The sequence below is a fragment of the Oncorhynchus clarkii genome, chromosome 7 (genome assembly GCF_045791955.1).
Source record: "Oncorhynchus clarkii lewisi isolate Uvic-CL-2024 chromosome 7, UVic_Ocla_1.0, whole genome shotgun sequence".
Taxonomy (NCBI): Eukaryota; Metazoa; Chordata; class Actinopteri; order Salmoniformes; family Salmonidae; genus Oncorhynchus; species Oncorhynchus clarkii.
Genome location: NC_092153.1, coordinates 46,200,334 through 46,224,972, shown reverse-complemented (window position 1 = coordinate 46,224,972; position 24,639 = coordinate 46,200,334). Strand labels below are relative to the sequence as shown.

The 24,639-nt window shown below is 43.5% G+C and overlaps 1 protein-coding gene across 1 annotated transcript in view; it reads right to left on the bottom strand.

The window, feature by feature from the left end:
* LOC139413384 (cadherin-4-like) overlaps positions 1–24,639 on the bottom strand; it is a 247,014-nt gene that overhangs the window by 79,194 nt on the left and 143,181 nt on the right. The window contains exon 4 of the mRNA XM_071160707.1: positions 1,922–2,148. Coding sequence (XP_071016808.1) covers positions 1,922–2,148 — 227 coding nt within the window. The remainder of the gene's footprint in view (positions 1–1,921; positions 2,149–24,639) is intronic.

The window sequence follows — 24,639 nt, the reverse complement described above, 5'->3', positions numbered from 1 at the left end:
ACTTTTTTGCCCCACTGTATCTAGGGCCTACAAGTACATTTTTTTGCAATAGAAATATAATCACTAAGATTGTGATGATAGCCAGTTCGTTTTACAAGTGTGTGCACAGTTGACAGGCATAGGCTGAATGCATTGCACTTCTTGTTGTGGCTGCACTTAGGATATTAATAATGCTATTTCTGATTGTATTGAAAAAATGAGAACTTCCTTATAAATAAGTCATGAAAATCAACAATTCTCTTAGCACCCCCACATATTGGTCAAGCCCCCCCTTAGTCCCGGGAGAGAAAACATCCTGGCGCCGTGCCTGGACAGGGATGTGAGGACAGGACATTAGGAGGGCCAGGTGTGTGAGGACAGGACATTATGAGGGCCCTGTATAGGAGGACAGGACATTATGAGGGCCCTGTATAGGAGGACAGGACATTAGGAGGGCCCTGTATAGGAGGACAGGACAAGGCTCTTCTAGGCCACATCTTTGAGTCCCGTGAGCCCCTGCCTGTCTGCAGTGCTGTTTGGGTCACACGGTAGGAGGAGGAAACCCTAATGCCATCGGGAAGGACACGCAAAACATACATGCATGCTCTCTCTCTCTACCCTTCAGTAACCATTCACCTAGATTTTCTTGGAATTAGAGTCTGACCAAATACAGTGGCTAACCAGTGGCTAACATCAAATAGCCATGGGTTTAGGGTTGTAAAGGGTTAACATGGGTTTAGGGTTGTAAAGGGTTAACATGGCTTTAGGGTTGTAAAGGGTTAACATGGCTTTAGGGTTGTAAAGGGTTAACATGGCTTTAGGGTTGTAAAGGGTTAACATGGGTTTAGGGTTGTAAAGGGTTAACATGGGTTTAGGGTTGTAAAGGGTTAACATGGGTTTAGGGTTGTAAAGCGTTAACATGGGTTTAGGGTTGTAAAGCGTTAACATGGGTTTAGGGTTGTAAAGGGTTAACATGGGTTTAGGGTTGTAAAGGGTTAACATGGGTTTAGGGTTGTAAAGGGTTAACATGGGTTTAGGGTTGTAAAGGGTTAACAATATATTGAGCCAGAAAAAGAAGGAGTATGACCATTTGCTGCATGTCTTTCTTGTTTCTGAAAAGATTTTTAGTGTCGGAGAAATCCCTTATCCTGAATTATACATTTCCACAATTTAGTTTTTCATGGCAACACATTTAATGAAACAATTTAAATTACTTATGACAACTTTTCTACTGGGGATAACAGCAATTTTCCACTTCGGAATCACCTGCTGACCAAAATTACACACTGCTGCAGGAAAGAAAAGTGTCCGGAAAAGTACCTAGCATAAGTTGTAAGCAATTTCCAACAAAAATGTATCAATTTAAAACATGTAACTGGTTTTCACATTTTCATTTGATTGCTCAAACATAATTATTTCTTGTTCTATTATTGAATCTCTCTTGCTCCCACGACGTGGGAACATAATTACAAAGTGCTGTTACCACATCACCTGGTTCTTGCATGCCTCCCTCAGAGTGGAACATTAGCTCAATCAATGTCAATTATTTCATGCCCTCCATTATTGTGCTGGGAGGAGTGGGCAGAATTTTAATCCCAGCTCTGCAATTGCTTTACACAATTCTTGGACGTTTTCTATGATTAAAAGCATGACCTGGAGGGAGCATTAAGCCTCCCACTATTCAACATCTTATTTGAAAAGCAATGTTTGTTAATGATATTGAAAAGCAGAACCTGAAATGTGGTTTTATATAATGTACTTGAGGATCATTGAAAACTGATCTTACCTGAGAGGCTAGACGTTTTCCAAGTGTATAAATAATGTACGTGTCTCCATGCAATTGTACAACTGAGGTTCAGTACAGTCTGTCAGTAGCAGGGGTGTGTTGGTGTGTCTATACCTAAGGCAAACTTTATAACTTTAGCAGTGTATATATGTTTACCTGACTCACAGGAACAGAAGGCGGGTGGCCAGCCAAGGCCAGCTTGACCGTGGTCTCCCAGATATGAGGGTCATGACCTCCGCGGGCGGTCACCATGAACTGGACTGGATCAGACAGGTTGGCCACCTCCTGCTCCGCGTACACCGAGCCGTCAGGACGCACACTGAAGTTAGGGTCGCTGCTCTCAAAGTCCACAGCCTTGCTGTGCTGACAGTCGTCAAACTTCACTAGAGAGACACAGAGAGACAGACAGAGAGGGAGCGAGAGAGAGAGGGAGGGAGGTAGGGATAAAAGAGAGAGGATGAGGTGACAAATCTGGTGACGTGACTGCTGTGAAATACTGGCATAGCTTTTCCACCTCCCTAAAGACACATCTCTCCTCATCTTGTCTTCTGAGGTGATGGCAATTTTTAATCTCCATCGAAACCAAAATAGATGTATGAAACAAATCCTTATTTCCTTGCGTTTTTGAGGAGAGACAGGGGTACATGGAAGCTATGTCAAATTAGTGCAGCACACTCTGAAGCGCTTTGTCTTTCTCAGTCAAGTTTCCCCATTCAAGCAATTACAATGAGCAATAGCTCCTCCCGCCAGCCTCCACTGATTTCGAGAGAGAGAGAGAAAGAGAGAGAGAGAGAGAGAGAGAGAGAGGTGGAGATGGCATGGAGCACTTTGATATAGACACTGCAATGACAGATATCATCAAGTTGCCAGCTCAACCACATCAAATCTGAGGGAAAACTCCAAAGCTATGCAGACTGAACATTCACTATCAATACCTTATCTTTTCATTCAGAGGAATAATCAAAGCTTTTATACTTTATTTTAGATTTGAGAATTTCAGGCAAAACACTCAGACATTAATGTCAAGTATTTTTACTTTTCAACATCTTGTTGCTGCTCACACGGACTTGGCATATGCCACCTCCAGAATTGAGTGCTGAAGCATTCTGTCATCGCCAAGTGTCCCAACAGAGTGAGTCATGTAGGTAGTGGCTTGTCAGAGACGGAGGGTATGAAAACATTCTCTCCTGTGGCCGTGCCACTGATAAATGTCTAGGCATCTCTAGTTAGCAGATGGTGCCATCACGGACACCTGAGGGATGCTTCTAGAGCCCAGGCCTGTTTAGTGGAGCCCAGAGAGGGATAAGAGGCAAGCAGGAAAATAAACCGGGTCTCACAGCAGCATTCGTCATATGGTATGACCAATCTGTAGCACTTTGTCTGAGAATGGAGGTGTGAACGCTGCCGAAGTAACTGATACAACACCAACAGAAAAGACATTCACATATACACACACAATAAATGCAATAACAAGGTCTTAAGAAGGGGATTTAAGTGTCTGTAAATCACCAAGGTTAACCAGGCTCTGACTTGTAATTACTGTTGGGCCAAATAACTGGTTGTCTTTATTTACTCCCGTAACATTATTCCTGGTGGAATGGCTTTTATGATCATTATGATGTCTGCACATTGCTGGGGACAATAAGCAGCATTCTAGAAACGCTGGACTCTGGATGAATCAATTTAGACATTTCATTTTCTGTTGTTTTTCCTTACTCAGTCCTAGTGCTGCGCTGTTGCAGGATTATCTCAAGTTATCATATAGGAAAGATATACACACACGCGCACGCACGCACGCACACACACACACACACACACACACACACACAGGGTGCACCCAGCTTCCATCCCCTTCTCCCTCTGTTTAAAAAGGCTGTGCGCCGATCTTATCTCTCAGTCACACTCCTGCTGCTGATAACAAGACACATTGATTTCATAAATCACCCTGGGAACAAATCGTCTGTTATGAGCCGGGGAGATGTCATTTTTCTAAATCCACCGTGAAGAATTCTGCACAACAAGCTTTTTATCAAGCCATCTATCCAATTTATCGCCCAGCTTCCTGTCAAAAGATGCACCAAACAACAGACTAATACAACACAAAATATTTTCAACAACTGCAGGCACCCATCACACAAATTAGGCTGCGACTTCGCCCGGAGAGTAATTGTACGTGTAATGGAGGAACGGCAAACATCATTTTGACAATGTGTGCATCAATCTTACAGCAACAGACAAACACAATCCACCTTCTCTACCCTGGAAGGAAGCTCTGCAGAGCACAGCAAGTCTCTTCCATGTGGAGAAATTCACATCCAACCAAGAAATGATTAACTGTTCACTCCTTCACTATTTTGAGGTTTCAAATGTAAGATCAGTCATGAGCAACGTCTCACAGTTTGCAGTAACACTCAGACAGAAACAACATGGTTCTATGTGAAAAACAACCAGTTTGGTGCCACAGCAAAGAACAGGCTGTATTGTGCCAATGGCTGCAATGTGCTTAAACAGAACAGACTAAATGTTGTCATTTAAGCGAGTTTCTTGTGGCGTGTGACTTGGGAGGCTCACTGTAGGGGTGTGTGCTCTGAGGCTGTGTGTGTGTGTGTGTGTGTGTGTGTGTGTGTGTGTGTGTGTGTGTTAGCATAAGAAAGGCACAGGGTTCTGAGGGCACGTCTGTACCCGTGGCCCTGTGCCCCTGTGACAGCGGGGTGGTTGGCATGGGAACACACGCATGGCCTTGGCGGTGGCGCTGTGGCGTGTCGTTGTGACAGGCAGGCTTGGTCTCGGAGGGCACTGGGCCAGCTCTCTGCCCACCTGCTGACATACCAGAGAGGAGGAGAAACGCTGTGTTTACTGACACATTCAGTTAGCAGGGACCGCTACAAATACCATCCATTCAACTGTGACGGAAATAATCCAGGTACAGTGTAACAGATCTGGAACACAGTCAGATACAAAGGAATAACCACCAATGCGCCTCACGCCATCACGCCATAGTGGAGACAGTGCTGATTTACTAATACATCAAGCTGTGGGGGAAAATAAGAGATAAAAGGATGATGAGAGACAGAAATAAAACAGTGAGAAAAGTGAGTTTGAGAGACAAAGAGTGGGAGAGAGAGAGAGGAGGAGAGTGAGGAATGGAGAGAGATGATGGGGAAAGTGAGGATGGGGGAGAGAAAGAGAGAGACAGAGAGAGAGAGGAGTGGAGAGAGAGGATGGGGAAAGTGAGGAGGGGGGAGAGAAAAAGAGAGACAGAGAGAGAGAGGAGTGGAGAGAGAGGATGGTGAAAGTGAGGAGGGGGGAGAGAAAGAGAGACACAGAGAGAGAGAGAGCGAGAGGATTGGAGAGAGAGAGGGAGAGAGAGATAGATAGAGAGGAGGGTAGAGAGAAAAAGTTTGGGGAGAGAGAGAGATAGATAGAGAGGAGGGTAGAGAGAAATAGGAGGGGAGAGAGAGAGCGAGAAAGAAAGAGAGAGGAGGGGAGAGAGAAATAGGAGGGGAGAGAGAGAGAGAAAGAGAGAGAGGATGGGGAGAGAAATAGGAGGAGAGAGAGAGCGAGAAAGAAAGAGAGAGGAGGGGAGAGAGAAATAGGAGGGAGAGAGAGAGAAAGAAAGAGAGAGGAGGGGAGAGAGAAATAGGAGGGGAGAGAGAGAGCGAGAAAGAAAGAGAGGAGGGGAGAGAGAAATAGGAGGGGAGAGAGAGAGCAGATAGATAGAGAGGAGGGTAGAGAGAAATAGGAGGGGAGAGAGAGAGCGAGAAAGAAAGAGAGAGGAGGGGAGAGAGAAATAGGAGGGGAGAGAGAGAGCGAGAAAGAAAGAGAGAGGAGGGGAGAGAGAAATAGGAGGGGAGAGAGAGAGCGAGAAAGAAAGAGAGAGGAGGGGAGAGAGAAATAGGAGGGGAGAGAGAGAGAGCGAGAAAGAAAGAGAGAGGAGGGGAGAGAGAAATAAGAGGGGAGAGAGAGAGAGAGAAAGAAAGAGAGAGGATGGTAGAGAGAAATAGGAGGGGAGAAAGAGCGAGAAAGAAAGAGAGAGGAGGGGAGAGAGAAATAGGAGGGGAGAGAGAGAGAGAAAGAAAGAGAGAGGAGGGGAGAGAGAAATAGGAGGGGAGAGAGAGAGTGAGAAAGAAAGAGAGAGGAGGGGAGAGAGAAATAGGAGGGAGAGAGAAATAGGAGGGGAGAGAGAGAGAGAAAGAAAGAGAGAGGAGAGAGAAATAGGAGGGGAGAGAGAGAGAGAGAAAGAAAGAGAGAGGAGGGGAGAGAGAAATAGGAGGAGAGAGAGAGCGAGAAAGAAAGAGAGAGGAGGGGAGAGAGAAATAGGAGGGGAGAGAGAGAGCGAGAAAGAGAGAGAGAGGAGGGGAGAGAGAAATAGGAGGGGAGAGAGAGAGCGAGAAAGAAAGAGAGAGGAGGGGAGAGAGAAATAGGAGGGGAGAGAGAGAGAGAGAAAGAAAGAGAGAGGAGGGGAGAGAGTTGGTGCATGAGAGGCAAAAGCATCTGTGGCTGGCCTAGCCAAGGTGTGAATTGAGCTGCTGCCAGGTGTGCTTTAAAACCTTTCAGAGCGTTCACGTTCAGAATGAATGAAGACAGGACTCAAGTGTTTGTTTTCTCAGCAGACGTCCCTGAAGGTCAGTGAACCCCATGCTCTCCAGAGATCAGAGCTGCCTTTATTAAAACCCTGCCGTCCCTCAGGTTTAATCAATGCTGCCTCCGGCCCCACTTCATCACGCACACTGTTAATCTGATTAAAGAGGGAGGATGACTTAGCCAGAAGCTGAGGGGCATGAACTCACTGTGTGGAACCTATACAACAGCATAAAAGCCAACGAGATGAGATATACCATAGTCCATGTCTGCCCATTCTGCAGGGCTCTGTTATCTCAGTATGTAGGGCCTACTGTATGCACCTGGTGCTTTGATGTTGATCTCAGTGAGTTCCCAGCTGGCTGCTGTCAGGGTTGTTCTTCTCTATCAGTATGACATGTACAGTACAGTATGCATCTGAGGACGAAGGGCATCGCCATGGTTGCTGCTCCGCTAAGCCCCGGTAGACATCATGGTGTATGTCCAAGTCTGCACCAGTCACATCACACTTGACAGGCTCCACCTGCACTGGCTACGTTTGGTTCGGGTCGATGGAGCAGGGTCTTTAGGGCTATTGAGCCAAGGTCTGCTCAGATTTGGACGTGTTCGCACGCACATGTGTGTATGTGTAGAGGTTCATTGGGTTTGAGCCAAGTATAACTCCTGGGTACAGTACAGCATTTACATGTATATTTGTGTGTGTGTGTGTGTGTCTTCACATAGACTAGGATGTTTGGCAGGGTATGGAGGGCTGGTGCTGCGGGGGCCATTCTGCTCTGATGCTCAGGGTGTGTGTGTACCGGCTCTGAACATTCTGTCCGACAGACAGAGCGGCCAGCGTGTCACAACGGCAGGACAGGACAGAGGGCGCAGGCAGCCGTGACCCCCCCAAACCCCTCTGACCTCCGGAGTAGTCTGTCACCACTGACAATGGCAGTCACGCTCGGCGGAGCGATCCGTTCTGTACCACACTGAAACGCTGTTATGTACTACCTGATATACACTACCGTTCAAAGGTTTGGGGTCACTTAGAAATGTCCTTGTTTTTCGAAGACAATTACATTTTTTTTGTCCATTAAAATAACATCAAATTGATCAGAAGTGCAGTGTAGACATTGTTAACGTTGTAGCTGGAAACCGCTGATTTTTTATAGAAAATCTACATAGGCGTACAGAGGCCCATTAACAGCAACCATCACTCCTGTGTTCCAATGGCACGTTGTGTTAGCTAATCCAAGTTCATCATTTAAAAAGGCTAATTGATCATTAGAAAACCCTTTTGCAATTCTGTTAGCACAGCTGAAAACTGTTGTTCTGATTAAAGAAGCAATAAAACTGGCCTTCTTTGGACTATTTGAGTATCTGGAGCATCGGCATTTTTAGGTTTGATTACAGGCTCAAAATGGCCAGAAACAAATATCTTTCTTCTGAAACTCGTCAGTCTATTCTTGTTCTTAGAAATGAAGGCTTTTCAAAACTGCCCCCGTATGGAATATCAGACTTACATAATATTAGATGTACATAATATTAGATGTACATAATAGATGTACATAATATTAGATGTACATAATAGATGTACATAATATTAGATGTACATAATATTAGACGTACATAATATTAGATGTACATAATAGATGTACATAATATTAGATGTACATAATAGATGTACATAATAGATGTACATAATATTAGACGTACATAATATTAGACGTACATAATATTAGATGTACATAATATTAGATGTACATAATATTAGTACATAATATTAGATGTACATAATATTATAAGTACATAATATTAGATGTACATAATAGATGTACAGTGGGGCAAAAAAGTATTTAGTCAGCCACCAATTGTGCAAGTTATCCCACTTAAAAAGATGAGAGAGGCCTGTAATTTTCATCATAGATACACTTCAATGTGATCCAGAAAATCACATTGTAGGATTTTTAATTAATTAATTTGCAAATTATGGTGGAAAATAAGTATTTGGTCACCTACAAACAAGAAAGATTTCTGGCTCTCACAGACCTGTAACTTCTTTAAGAGGCTCCTCTGTCCTCCACTTGTTACCTGTATTAATGGCACCTGTTTCAACTTGTTATCAGTATAAAAGACACCTGTCCACAATCTCAAACAGTCACACTCCAAACTCCACTATGGCCAAGACCAAAGAGATGTCAAAGGACACCAGAAACACAATTGTAGACCTGCACCAGGCTGGGAAGACTGAATCTGCAATAGGTAAGCAGCTTGGTTTGAAGAAATCAACTGTGGGAGCAATTATTAGGAAATGGAAGACATACAAGACCATTGATAATCTCCCTCGATCTGGGGCTCCACGCAAGATCTCACCCCGTGGGGTCAAAATGATCACAAGAACGGTGAGCAAAAATCCCAGAACCACACGGGGGGACCTAGTGAATGACCTGCAGAGAGCTGGGACCAAAGTAACAAAGCCTACCATCAGTAACACACTATGCCGCCAGGGACTCAAATCCTGCAGTGCCAGACGTGTCCCCCTGCTTAAGCCAGTACATGTCCAGGCCCGTCTGAAGTTTGCTAGAGAGCATTTGGATGATCCAGAAGAAGATTGGGAGAATGTCATATGGTCAGATGAAACCAAAATTTAACTTTTTGGTAAAAACTCAACTCGTCGTGTTTGGAGGACAAAGAATGCTGAGTTGCATCCAAAGAACACCATACCTACTGTGAAGCATGGGGGTGGAAACATCATGCTTTGGGGCTGTTTTTCTGCAAAGGGACCAGGACGACTGATCCGTGTAAAGGAAAGAATGAATGGGGCCATGTATCGGGAGATTTTGAGTGAAAACCTCCTTCCATCAGCAAGGGCATTGAAGATGAAACGTGTCTGGGTCTTTCAGCATGACAATGATCCCAAACACACTGCCCGGGCAACGAAGGAGTGGCTTCGTAAGAAGCATTTCAAGGTCCTGGAGTGGCCTAGCCAGTCTCCAGATCTCAACCCCATAGAAAATCCAACAAAGGGTATATTGTATTGAAATAAACTTTTGTTATTGACCAAATACTTATTTTCCACCATCTTTTTCAAATAAATTCATTAAAAATCCTACAATGTGATTTCCGGATTTTTTTTCCCTCATTTTGTCTGTCATAGTTGAAGTGTACGTATGACGAACATTTACAAGCCTCTCTCATCTTTTGAAGTGGGAGAACTTAGACAATTGGTGGCTGATTAAATACTTTTTTGCCCCACTGTACATAATATTAGATGTACATAATATTAGAAGTACATAATATTAGATGTACATAATAGATGTACATAATATTAGATGTACATAATATTAGATGTACATAATATTAGACGTAGATAATGTTAGTGGCAGGTGCAAACACTGCTCAGGCTGCTGTTGTGTGTTTGTTTTCACCTCAACACAACCTTCCCTGTCCTCCCTCTTCCTCATCCACTCTGCTGCATTCTGCTATCCCCTCCCTCGCTTTATTCTCCTCTCCTATTCCCTTCTCTTAGCCACATCTCCCTTTCCTACCCCTCGCCTACATAATTAACCCCACATCCCCCTATCCTCCTTTCCTTTCCCCCACAGACTGACTGACTGTCACTGCCGCTCAGACATGCTTTAATGCAAACAGGCTGGCAGGACAAAGGCATCAGCCAGCCACAAACGGCAGCTACGTTAGATTCTCTCTTCACAGTTCACACCCAACCACTAACACACAAATAGGTCCCTTTCCATCTCAATGGACTAGAGGGCATCTTATCCCAGAGATGTAACAGGATCCTTCCTGTGCCTCCCAGGCCATCAGATGTTAGATGGTAAAGCAGGGTCCCTTTACATCGCAATGGACTAGAGGGCATCTTATCCCAGAGATGTAACAGGATCCTTCCTGTGCCTCCCAGTCCTTCAGATGTTAGATGTGAAACCAGGGTCACACAGGAAGCAGGGTGAGACCAGTGTGATGCTGCAACCAGGCGGTAGTCCCAGGTTACAGCCCTAGTTGAGCCAACCATGGCATGTTCTGGTGTCTGCGGGGTATAGAGAAGGCCTGAGAAAAGCCTCGGATCCAGCCTTGTGTTCCTTTGTTTGGGCTGTGTTTATCTCGGTGGTGGAGCGGAGCTAAGTAAACATTTTGCCTGCCACCCTGCCGCTTCCTTCAACCCAACAGGCCAATCAGCGCCTCCCACTAAATTTGCAAATAACAGTGTTTGACTGGCTGAGAAGAGGAGAAGGAGAACAACACAGGGCCTGGTGATAAATCCGACACACTGTGACCAATGTGACACATTAACAGTAGTTGGTTTAGTTGAACTGGGAGGGCGGAGTTGCAAGTTAACACCATAAGGCTTGTGTTGGAGCTACAACACTTAGTATGGTCAGACTTGAAGAGGGAAAGTGCATGGCTGGAGACACAACATATCCATCTGTCCTTCTGCAGTGTTTGGCGCTGTGTTTGACGGCAGAGTTGGTGCATCCTGAAGAATGCATCTCACGAAATGACGTTTCTAAATCCTTCGCCTCCCTTCTACAACCCACCAGAGTTGAATCCATCTGAATCTACTTTGATCAGAATGATGTATTGTGCTAAAGGGGAGGTTAAATCCCTTCCATTTACATGCTGCTGTGTTAAGGCACTGCAGGTACCTTTGCAATGTGACTTTTCTCAAAGTGTTTTGCGTCGCCTTAGGAAATGAAATACATTTCTCTGCCTCTCATTCCCTATTGCTTAACTAAACGCTCACACTTTCCCCCTCTGACAGCTCTGCCCATGACAAGGGAACCAACTGTGACTCAAGAGTGTTGGCAAGCTGATATGTGTATGTATGTATGTACAGTGCCTTGCGAAAGTATTCGGCCCCCTTGAACTTTGCGACCTTTTGCCACATTTCAGGCTTCAAACATAAATATATAAAACTGTATTTTTTTGTGAAGAATCAACAACAAGTGGGACACAATCATGAAGTGGAACGACATTTATTGGATATTCCAAACTTTTTTAACAAATCAAAAACTGAAAAATTGGGCGTGCAAAATTATTCAGCCCCCTTAAGTTAATACTTTGTAGCGCCACCTTTTGCTGCGATTACAGCTGTAAGTCGCTTGGGGTATGTCTATCAGTTTTGCACATCGAGAGACTGACATTTTTTCCCATTCCTCCTTTTAAACAGCTCAAGCTCAGTGAGGTTGGATGGAGAGCATTTGTGAACAGCAGTTTTCAGTTCTTTCCAAAGATTCTCGATTGGATTCAGGTCTGGACTTTGACTTGGCCATTCTAACACCTGGATATGTTTATTTTTGAACCATTCCATTGTAGATTTTGCTTTATGTTTTGGATCATTGTCTTGTTGGAAGACCAATCTCCGTCCCAGTCTCAGGTCTTTTGCAGACTCCATCAGGTTTTCTTCCAGAATGGTCCTGTATTTGGCTCCATCCATCTTCCCATCAATTTTAACCATCTTCCCTGTCCCTGCTGAAGAAAAGCAGGCCCAAACCATGATGCTGCCACCACCATGTTTGACAGTGGGGATGGTGTGTTCAGCTGTGTTGCTTTTACGCCAAACATAACGTTTTGCATTGTTGCCAAAAAGTTCAATTTTGGTTTCATCTGACCAGAGCACCTTCTTCCACATGTTTGGTGTGTCTCCCAGGTGGCTTGTGGCAAACTTTAAACGACACTTTTTATGGATATCTTTAAGAAATGTCTTTCTTCTTGCCACTCTTCCATAAAGGCCAGATTTGTGCAATATACGACTGATTGTTGTCCTATGGACAGAGTCTCCCACCTCAGCTGTAGATCTCTGCAGTTCATCCAGAGTGATCATGGGCCTCTTGGCTGCATCTCTGATCAGTCTTCTCCTTGTATGAGCTGAAAGTTTAGAGGGACGGCAAGGTCTTGGTAGATTTGCAGTGGTCTGATACTCCTTCCATTTCAATATTATCGCTTGCACAGTGCTCCTTGGGATGTTTAAAGCTTGGGAAATCTTTTTGTATCCAAATCCGGCTTTAAACTTCTTCACAACAGTATCACGGACCTGCCTGGTGTGTTCCTTGTTCTTCATGATGCTCTCTGCGCTTTTAACGGACCTCTGAGACTATCACAGTGCAGGTGCATTTATACGGAGACTTGATTACACACAGGTGGATTGTATTTATCATCATTAGTCATTTAGGTCAACATTGGATCATTCAGAGATCCTCACTGAACTTCTGGAGAGAGTTTGCTGCACTGAAAGTAAAGGGGCTGTATATTTTTGCAAGCCCAATTTTTCAGTTTTTGATTTGTTAAAAAAGTTTGAAATATCCAATACATGTCGTTCCACTTCATGATTGTGTCCCACTTGTTGTTGATTCTTCACAAAAAAATACAGTTTTATATCTTTATGTTTGAAGCCTGAAATGTGGCAAAAGGTCGCAAAGTTCAAGGGGGCCGAATACTTTCGCAAGGCACTGTAAGTATGTATGCATGTATGCATGTACATTGGGGCAAAAAAGTATTTAGTCAGCCACCAATTGTGCAAGTTCTCCCACTTAAAAAGATGAGAGAGGCCTGTAATTTTCATCATAGGTACACTTCAACTATGACAGACAAAATGAGGAAAAAAAATCCAGAAAATCACATTATAGGATTTTTAATTAATTAATTTGCAAATTATGGTGGAAAATAAGTATTTGGTCATGTGTATATGTATGTATATATGTGTGTATATTTATGTGTGTGTATGCTTCAGTGCGGTATTGTTATAGGAGATATATACATACAGTATGTGATATAACCAGGACTTCCTGTCAACAGCACCTTTAACAGAAATGGAATGTAGAGAGCAGACAGAAAGTTTAAAGCATCTGACTGAGATCATATCCCATATTGCTCACAATCATCTTGGAGTTTCCAATCGAACATGTTATTCATATTGGCAAGATTCCAGAGTGCTCTATATTTTATGAAGGCACCAAAATGATTGTGTCACCATACTGAGTGTCAGGAGTGACACAGTGCCTGAGTGGACACAGACGGTGTCATTAATCAAAGTGTGTTTTCAGCAGAGTCCGTTCAGTCTGTGCTGCCGGCCTATCAGGAGCGTCTTCACCGGGCCCGCGGGCAGAGTGGTAAAGGTCCACAGATCTCGTCTCCTCTCTTATCTCTGCATTAGAGCTTCTCATGGGTACGGCTGGACAAAACCCGGGGAACGAGGTAAAGAATGAGTATGGGAGGAAGGCAGAACGGATGCAATTAAAAGACTGGGTCACAGATCACAGTGCGAAGCGTCAATGTGATTTATACACCTCCATTCAGCCCAGGGAGCTTTCTGAGTGTGTGATTGTGTGTGTGTGTGTTTGTGTGTGTGTGTGTGTGTGTTGTCTCTTATGAGCCATCCACAGCTAGGGGGCGTCAGTGTGTGTCTCCTGGGCCCAAACACACACTATCCATCAGGTGCATTAGTGACATCTTCAAGGTTATGCTAAGAACTACTGATGCCCCACACCCAGCCCGACAGTTCAAAAGAATGATCTAGCTCTGCCTGGACCAACTTCAAGCACTGCAAAATCCAACTTGAACCTGACCCCAACCTGCTGAAAATACACACACCGTTTATTAATCCCATTCTGTGGTAATTTCCAATTAAGATAGAACCAGAAGGGAATGTTAAGAAAATAGATGCACAGTATCCCCCCCCCCCAAAGTCCCTAACTAACATGATGACAATATTAACCTGCACCCACCGGATCCTACATCCAAGAATTATCTCAATTCGTGAGGCTCGTATAGCTCTCCGGTCAGACTGAGCATCACAACTGAGAATTAACACTAGATATAACTGAACGCTGTTTTACAAACTCCACCCTAATCTCAGTCTGTGTCAAGTGAATTTGGCATCGTATTTGCATTAGGGAAGTAACCAACGGAAAGAGCTTTAAAAGAGTCCCTTTAAAATGCTATCTTAAGACATGCATTCCCCTCTGACACGGTGCATACTGGACAAACAGAACTGCTCTTTTATTCCTTTCATCTGACTCCCACTCAACAGAACTTGCCTCCAAGGCGTCCCCTTCAATTCAGCGGCACACAGAAGTGCTTTATCAGAGCAATATCTTCCTTAAGAAGACACAGCACATAAGGCTACATCACACTGTCTGTTATCTCAAAGTACAATATAATAATATCACATAGCCATCAGCTACATGCTATGACCACAGCATGGGGCAATTTACAGAGAGCCACATATACACAAGGAACAGCCTGGGGGGGGGGGGGGGGGGGGGGTCGGGGGAAACAGAGAGAGGAACTGAGATACATTTACAGATAGTCAACTTTTTATCTGTTTATCTGTAGTGCAAACAGCCACCAACGTGATGCCACCTTTCTAAATGTAAGATGCAGATACAGTGTACAGCATTTAACTTTCCTTATTGGTTATAAAGATGTTGGCCAATGTGCATGAAGGAAGACATCAGCACAGACTGGCAAGTGTATAGTGTTATTGTCTAGTCCACCTCCAATGGGTATTTTTTTTTGCCAATCCTGATTACCCTGGAGGCAGTCTTAATAAATACTAGAAGCCTAAAAATGGTCTCTTCTCCCTCCCTCAGGGGAACTGGAGCTGTCTTTAGAAGGTAATCAGCATCGCTGTGTGTCCCTTTCATTTTCTCTCTATCCCTCCCTCTCTCCTGCTCTGCATCCCTCTCTTACTACCGTAGTGCTTAACCCTCTCTAACCCCTCCTCTCCCCGAAACCCAACAGCCTTTTCTCAGTCTCTGATTATTAGCAGGACGTGTTCCCAGGCATCCCTGGTGATTGTTTAGCTGCCGTGTTCAGCATCTTGATTTGATTTTGTACAATTAGCCTAATTAGCATTACAAATACCCACTGAGACAGAAACAAAAAATGTCTGTATTCATTGAAGAACATATTCAAATGAAAGGCAAATAATGTAGAGAGGAAATGAATAAATAAATAACCGATGAATCATGATGTGTGCAACTACGGTGGTGCATTAATCTAGGAACAACAGCAACATACAGGTGGCGCATACTGAACCGCAATAGAAGATTGCAATGCCATGGTTGGGACTATGTCCTCAGCAACACTAACCCCTGACAATATTGATGTTGGTAGAATATCTGAGCACCTACAGTATGTACTAGGAAGTGGGTTCCTATGTTGAGCTGTAGAATATCTACTGGGTAGTGGGTATCAATGTTACGATGTACAGTACCTGCGCAGTATCTGATGAATAGTGACTGGCTGTGAGTAATCAGACCAGGCAGACAGCCCTCTCTCTCTCTCTGACCAGATCATGTCTCCTTAAACCAGTGATTAGACTTAAGACGGATCTCCTTCATTATCCCTCACTCTCATCCATTATGCTCTAATCCTCCACTCTGGTTCCCCAGGGCAACCCATAGACAGGGGCCAACTATTTGTCTGAAACCCCTTGCTCTGGACTGGACGAGGAGAGACAGTCGTTTGTATTCTGCACACAAGGAGATCAAGGCCACCTGAAGTCACCTACAGCAAATTGACTACTTGTCGTTGACGTCTATCTACAACTGTCCCCATTGTATGTTTCTGTGTCTTAAGGATGTAACTGATGTTATTACATCAAGGGGACTCAATTTGCATTGTGTCACTCTCTCCCAGCGGAAGGGCATCAGGTCAGTGGAGGAAAGTGACACTTGCGCAAATGAATGCCAAAGTAATATTTCCCTGCGATTCACACGTCCCTTTTGTCATTTGGAGTTCCCATCGAGATGCTCACAATACATGTCACCCCATTGATTCAGTGTATCATTATTATCCTCATGATCCTGGTACAGTCTTTAATAGGCACACAAAGAGGTCTCCGCCCCCAGGATGCCTAGTCTACTGACAACCATTACATGTGCTTATGTAGGCACCGCAAATATACAGAGACAATATGTCCATAGATTGTTGAAAGCCGGTTGCAGACGTTGGCATTATAAGGATAATTACACTCTAACCAGTGGTATTGAACCGGTAAGCTTTGTCCAAGTAAAAGCAGGAATCGATGCGGACTGATCTTCACCCGATGAAAAGGTTTTTTAACATTCAGAGCCAGCCTTGTAGTGTATACATTAAAGTGGACAAAGACATGCAGTCATGCACGTGCACACACAACACCGAATGAAATGGACAAGATTATGGACTACATAAATAGAGCTATGTACAATGTCACAGCCAGGGACAAGGTAACAACATACACGTTTGGGATCACATAGAAATGTCCTTGTTTTTGAAAGGAAAGCAATTTTTTTTTGTCCATTTAAATAACATCAAATTGATCAGAAATACAGTGTAGACATTGTTAATGTTGTAAATGACTATTGTAGCTGGAAATGGCAGATTTTTTACGGGATATCAACATAGGCATACAGAGGCCCATTATCAGCAACCATCACTCCTGTGTTCCAACGGCACGTTGTGTTAGCTAATCCAAGTTTATCATTTTAAAAGGCTAAGTGATCATTAGAAAACCCTTTTTCAATTATGTTAGCAGCTGAAAACTGTTGTCCTGATTAAAGAAGCAATAAAACTGGCCTTCTTTAGGCTATTTGAGTATCTAGAGCGTCGGCATTTGTGGGTTCAATTACAGGCTCAAAATGGTCAGAAACAAAGTACTTTCTTCTGAAACTCATCAGTCTATTCTTGTTCTGAGAAATGAAGGCTAGTTTGAAGTTTGAAGGAAGTTGCTAAGTAGCGTTAGTGCAATTGCTAACTAGCATTAGCATAATGACTGGGAGTCTATGGGAACAGCTAGCATGATGTTAGCATTGTCTTGCAAAACTACCTCTAACTTCCTTTATACCGGACTGGACGCAGAGACATACAAATGGAATCCACGAGGTTATCTGACTCTGCCAAAAAAACAAACTAACCTTTTAATGCGATGGCTAGATAGATGAATCTAAGAACATGCAATAGAGTCATACCATTTTACTCTTAACACTAGCTGACTGTCTAAACTACCCTTAAACAACCCTTAATCTCGGTCTGTATAAGCAGACTGAGATTATTTGATCGCGTAAACTGACATTTTAAGAAAGAAAATGGTCATACAAAGTACTTGACTCGCAGCAAAAAAATCGGAATATATTTTTACATCAATTTACTTTGAAGTCAATGAGGACCGTTCCAGAAAATCCAGACTAATACATTTGCAGCGTGCTTTCTACATATCTTCTTCAGAGTGTTTGATCTCTCCCTCTGACAAACACTGAGAAAATGTTGAGATCACAGAGATAATGAAAGGAGAGGATTTCGACAAGGCCCTCTTCTAAGTTCACTTTGGTGTCTCAAGTGACAGTTACCAATGGAATGCAATGTTACACTGCTCTTTTAGCTGCTCACATATCACATCTCAGACCAGCTTTAAAAGCATAGGACCCAGGTACTGAATGTAATGCGGTACAGGAAGCATAGTCTTTAATATATTCCTATGTATGTCTTTATTATGCATGTCATGGCTATGGAGGCAAACCAATTTCCCTGTGACATTAATAGAGTATGATCTCCTACAATCATTCCTTACCCTCCAAACCCGTTTCCCCTTCTCTCCCATGAGAGCCAACCCACCTCCCAGTCTATTATCATAATGATCTGATACACTCCTGTGTGCTGGTGTGTGTTTTCCCCCTCAGTGTTCTGGTCTGCAGTGTGGCTTATTTTCTTCTTCAAAATGCACAGGCACAATTGGAGGGGCTTGGCTCCTCTGGTCAGCTATCTCCTGCCTGGGAATAGGAGACCTGTCTCCCTGGGCCATGGCGCCAAAACCAATATTCTTATCACCACTGGACTCTTACCGCAGTATGGAAAACCCTTCAAAAAGGTCAAACGTGTGCATGTTTACCCCGTCGCTCTCTCTCTCCCTCTCTGTATTTGTTATTAACTGATAAGAAATCACTTTTATAGACCTTCTGATATAAAAAAGATATTAGCTACTAATGATTGGTGAAGTCAAAAGGGATCAGGTCAAAGTTCGGAAGGTCATGCTTGTTATGCTATCATACGACCAATACTGAGCAATTGCTTGGTGTCGTTGTATCTGATGCTACATAGTCATGAACTTAGAATGCTCATTACTGTAGTTTCATGGCTATAATATCAACATGCACGTTGAACCGTTACCAAAACCACTGCCGTCATCTGCAAGAACAAATACAACCGTACAGCATTGAGCATCGCAATAGGCAATAAGTCTGCCTCAGCTCCATCTGCAGTATGTCTCATGTAGAATGGCTATGCATAAATCTTTCTCCTGCATCGGGCCGAGATTTGACAGAGAGGTAGATGAGGACATAGAGTACGTTATGAGGGATGGTGGCAGCAGTTCCCGCAGGCCACGCTGCCGTGGTACTGCATCGATCCAGCCACCCGAGTGCACAGCCTTTTGGCTTTGTCAGCACTGTTCAGCACACCTCAAACTCTGAACGCTTCAAAAGCTCAAAGGAGAGAACATTTAGGAAAGAAATGCAGTCAGAGTGTGGATTCACACAACTTCTATCTCGCAAAGTCTCTAATTTTGCTTTACTGTAAAAGTAGCCTTGTTTTGAGGGTTTAAAATGAAGGCAGTATTCAGAACTCCTATCCAGAATCTCTCCTTTCCCTCCAGACATCCCATCTGAATCTGCTAATCAACTGAGCTCACCAAATGAGCTTCCAGGGGAAACAATCCCTTCTAATCCAAAGATATGTTGATTCAGGTGGCATCATAGTGGAAGGCTCCTGTGAAGGCATTCGTGCCAAACACTGTGGTCTCACAGGGGCTCTACATATCTATAATAGAGATTCACAGCTAGTAGTTTTCATACACCCCTGCTAGTCACTCATTGGCTTTATTGATAAAGTCCCACCCACCTGCTTAAAATCAGATCCAATCAGATGGCAGGATCAGGGTAGCCTATACTCGTAATACGCTTCACAAAGAGACTGGAAGGCCGTGGCCTATTTGCTTGGAACCAGAATCTAATTCAGAAATGGAGCAATAGACCCTTGTAAAAATGTATGTGTGTGAGAACGTAAACAGTAGCATTTTCCTTCTCAACTCTGTAAAACTTCACTTTCACTCCCCACTGTGTAAGAAAAAAGCCTTTGTTCCTGCCATAACTATTTGTGTGTTCAGCAATAACCGGGTACAGAAAATCCATTAGGCACGATTGCTGTGCTGGCATGGTAACTGTTAAGGAGGCTAAGCAAATTCCCGCTTATATGAGACTGAAATTTGCAAGGTTGTCAAATGTGAAAAGACATAATACCACCCTCATAAGTTAGGGCTCAATACAACAAGCCTGGCCTTTCTCAGGTTACACACACTTCCCTCCTCAGTCCTCTCACTTTCCCAGAGGAGAATCTGCTAAGGGTCTTAGATATCTGCTATCATATTCAATCTGTTTCTCATCCAAATCTCATTTGATCAAAATCGTGTTGGTAAATCTCTTTTCAGACCCTCACAAGGTAAATAAATAAACCGTTTTAAAACCACAAAAGAACTGCGGTGAAAGGACGGGACCACTCTTTCTAAACCAGTCAATATAAAGATGATAAAACTGGGACCAGAGCACACTATAGCATCACACAGTAGAATGACAAGGCATTTTTCTCTGGTGGGCTCAGGAGAATAATAAACATTTGGGATGAGTATTTCCGATGAAAAAGATTGGTAGGAAATGTCAAGTCGACTGTCATTAAAGACACACTGACATTTTTATTCCGTCTTTTAAGGCAGCGATTCCATCTCTCCTAACAGAGGCCCTAATCGCTCTCCCTCCTCAAAAGAAGACATATTAACTCCATTACTCTTTGACTTTACTGAATAAAGGAAACAATACATTTCTCATTTAACTCTAATCCTGTGCCAGGGCTCTGGGGGAGGAATAATGCTGGCGGAAGGAGAGATGGAGAGATGGAAAGGCTCTGAATATGAATTCTGGAGGCAGCCTCCATGTTTGCTCATCTTTTTAAAACATGTTTTTTTAAGTGCAGCAGTGGAGCGAGAGAGAGGAAGGAGGGAGGGAGATGGAGAGGAAAAGCAAAAGAGAGAGACACCGAGAGAGACATTAGAGACATGATGGAGTGACAGACAGAGAGAGCAAGAGAAAAGGAAAGTGGAAGAGAGGAAGAGAGAAATGAGAGAGACAGAATGATGTTTACAGCTACAATATATCAGAGTCAATATGCAGGGCAAAGCTCTAAAATCAGGAGGCTGCAGAGAAGCGGCTTCAAAGCCATTATACAGCACAGAGCATCAGAGCCAGCCTAGTGGATGAAACACACACTGACACATGCAGACCCAGTGTTGTTCACGCATCTATCAAGACATGGAGTGCACAAACGCGAGAGTGAGAAGGAGACAGCTAGTGCATAGCCGTATACTGAGGGCTTGTGTGTCTGCTGCAGCATTGGAGAACACAGTGAACCCCTGGAGCTCCTCCAGTGAGACCCTAAACAAAGAGCTGTCAGAATGCAGGAGAGAGCTGTCAGAGCCAGGCCCCAATCCTTTAAGCGCTGAGCCTCAGTCCCTTCTACCCCCCTCTCACTGCAAGACTATGACTAACTGTGTCAACTCCTCAAAGTCTCCACACTCTCTCCCCTTGTCTATATCTGGCTGAGGGCATCAGAGACATGAGAGAAAGTTTATGTCCAGTTTTTGCTTTTGTAAACAAGGAGAACGAATCCCTCGTAACTTGTGTGTTCCCCAGGATTTCTCAACATCCCTGACAGACTTAGTTTTAGCTTTCTTTCTCATTCTTTTACTTTCTGCAGAGTGAACGAGGAAAGGAGGGGAGGGAGGAAAAGAGGAAGACACGAGGAGAACAGTGTGAAAGAGAGATACAGGGATATTGGAATTGACTTGGCGGCCCGAGCACCATTCCTGCGCTTCTTTCTGTGGTGTTACGGACTCATTAAAAATGCAGGTTCCTCTGATGAAAAGAGCAGACGTGGCATTTTGACTGAGGTGGAAAGGAGCCTCGTATCCATGACTTCCATGCGTGCTGTAGCTGCAGAGGTGGTGAGAGTGATGGAGTTCAATACACAGAGAAGCCTGAATTACCAGGAAGTGTCAGCATGGTGAAGGGATGCATTTAAAATGATTTTACTGAGTTACAGTATTAGGAAATCAGTCAATTTAAATAAATGAATTAGGCCCTATAATATCGATTTCACATGATTGGGAATACAGACATGCATCTGTTGGTCACAGATACCTTAAAAGAAATGGGCCTCAGGTACTCGTCATGGTATTTCTGTGCATTCAAATTGTCATCAATAAACTGAAATTGTGTTCGTTTGTCCGTATGCCTGCCCATACCATAACCACACCCCCATCATGGGGCACTCTGTTCACAACGTTGACATCAGCAAACTGGTCGCCCACCCAAGGCCATAATGCGGTATTGTGCGTAGATTGATGAGAAGAAAAAACTATTTAATCTATTTTAAGTCAAGGGGTCTGAATACTTTTCCCGAAGGCACTGTACCTCAGATCATTGAGGACAAAAGTGTTCAGGACAAAGTTTAGTAAAATGTATGTGTTTACATACAGAACATCCGTGTATATAGAACATCCATATACAGTCGCTAGCGATAGTCTACACACCCCTTGCAGTCTTCACATTTTGCTGCCTTATAATTCAAACTTAAAAAGAGAATACAAAACAGATTTCCCCTGTACCACAACCTACTCCACATTTTAAAAGTTAAAGAAAAATGACAAATATTTTCCACAAAAAATAAATAAATAATGTCTTGATTGTGCATTTCTTCACGCCCCAGAGTTAATACTTGTTGGAAGCTGATTTGGCAATCATTTTGAATAAGATTCTACCAACTTTGCACAACTCTTAGGGCAACATTTATCCATGGTTTTTGTCTAAATTGATTTTGTCAAAAAATGTGTTAAAGTTCAGTAAATGTGTCATTGATAGACAGCAATATTCAAACCTGGTCTCTGATTTTCAGGCAAATTTAAGTCAGGAATGAGGCTGGACCACTCTGGAACGCTCAACACCTCTTGGAAAAGCCATTCTGGTGTGTCTTTGGCATACAACACACACTATTTTCAAGTATATGTTGCCCTAAGAGTTGTGCAAAGCTTGTAGAATCTTATTCAGAACGATTCACAGCTGTAATGGCTGCCAAAAGGTGCTTCCGCCAAGCCTTAACTCTGGGTTGTGAAGACATACGCTATCAAGACATTGTTTTCTATTTTCATTAATTTGGAAAACCTTCCTATACTTTTTCTTGCACTTTGGAGTAGGATTTGTACAATTGCAGAGGGGTGTGTAGACTTTCACTAAGCACTGTACAGCAACATGTCCTGGAACGACTATTTAAGTCACATTATGGGGGAAGCCATACGGGAAGCCATGCGCTATATGTTCTCCTTCCCTGTTATTGACTTTCACAACGTAAGCCAGTGTAAAACTGCATAAGCCCCATATGAATGGGATTCTGCGCTGTAATACAACAGGCTCCAGCGGATTTGTGGAAATAATCTACTTGCACAGTATTGGAATAACACATTGAGCTTCATCTCCTAGCCCCTCTCCCCAGTGCACATTGTATTTGCGGGGTAGATACACATGGTTTAGGCATGTAAATTGAATGAGCCTGTGAATCCATCTAGTAAAGTACAGTAGATCAGACCAAGGCTTTGGGTGGCCTGTTGAAATCACCCCCAAAAAATATTGGAGAGATAGCTGATGTTGTTTATCCTGGAAATGTGATGTAGAATGGCACAGAGACTGCTGTTGACCTCTGCTAAGCAAAATAAAGTAAATAGTGCATTGAGGAGAATTGTCAAATGGAGGTTGTGTATTATACAAACCATTGATGCAAACCCATTAAATGGTTCTAATTCAAAGGGAATCAAAACCACTGAACATTTTGGAGAGTTGCGTGCTCACCTCAGGGTTGGTAAACACTTATGTTGAATCACACTGGCACATTATGCAGATGCACTGGTGCACTACTGGAGGTTTTTCTGAAACCCCCCATTCAGTAACTGAGCACTCAAACGTAATTGCAACTAAAATACCTGTAAATGCCAAGGGAACGGGTGATGCTGCTGGGCCAATGGAGACAGCAGTGGAGACAGCAGTGGAGACAGCAGCTCTCCTCTCAGACACATTGACATCCAGCTCTGTGAAATGTTCCTCTAATATGTACGAATGTCAGTGTCCCTTTTCTCCCACTGTTGCTTTTTCTCCAGCATAACCTTTTAATAAAGCAATAACGTGACCTTAACAGGAGAGAGACAACCCAGTCAGGGACAGGGACACTGCCTGCCTGCCACTACTGCTTTCATTCCCTGACAGGGCAAGAGGGAGCGACAGCATGTATAATTTACTGACAAGTGGTTCTCCTCTGAGACATCACTGTCAGTTAATAGGTCATCGTTATTAATGCAAGAAACTATCAGGAGCCTGCTGGATGGCACGTTACAGTGTTTTGGGAGACAGAGAAAATAAGAGACAGAATGGGAAGCGAGGGATAGAGAGAGAGGATAGAGAGAGAGAGAGAGAGAGGAGAAAAATGAAATAAATGAAGAGGATGACAGAAAGAGAATGAAAATGGACAGAAACGGGGAAAGAATGAGAAAGTGAGGGGGGGGGGGGGGGGGGGGGTGTTACATGCTAAGGGAGGGATGGATGAAAGACTGAGATAAGCAACATGGAGTGCTCCTCCAGCTCTAACAAGTAGCAATATGCAGTACAGTGACAATCACTTCAGATGCACCTGCAATGTCACACTTCAGAAGAATGAAACCTCTCTATCACAGACGCAAACAAAGTAAACAAAGAAACAAACCCTGTCTCACTTCAAAGGGACAGTATTTAACGTCGACATTCACAAAATGATTCACAGGAGAATGCTCTCAATGTCCAGGTGGCACGCAATGAACGTACAATTTTGAAGGGTACTTCATGTGCAGTACACCGTCTAAGTAATGTGTCTGATACTTTACCTGAACATTCTTGTGTAGCAGACATTACACACGTTGCTTTGTGGTCACCGGCAGAGCCTTGAGACTTAAGGAGACACTCAGCTGTCATACAGGAAACGTTTCAAGTGGTTCCCCTGCACTGAAAGTCTCATTCTTTGTCATTGAATCAAACCCTACATCTCCACGCAAAAAAAAATGCACCTTTATTTAACCAGGTAGGCCAGTTGAGAACAAGTTCTCATTTACTGCAACCTGGCCAAGATAAAGCAAAGCAGTTTGACAAAACAACAACAGAGTTACACATGGGACATAAAAACGTACAGTCAATAAC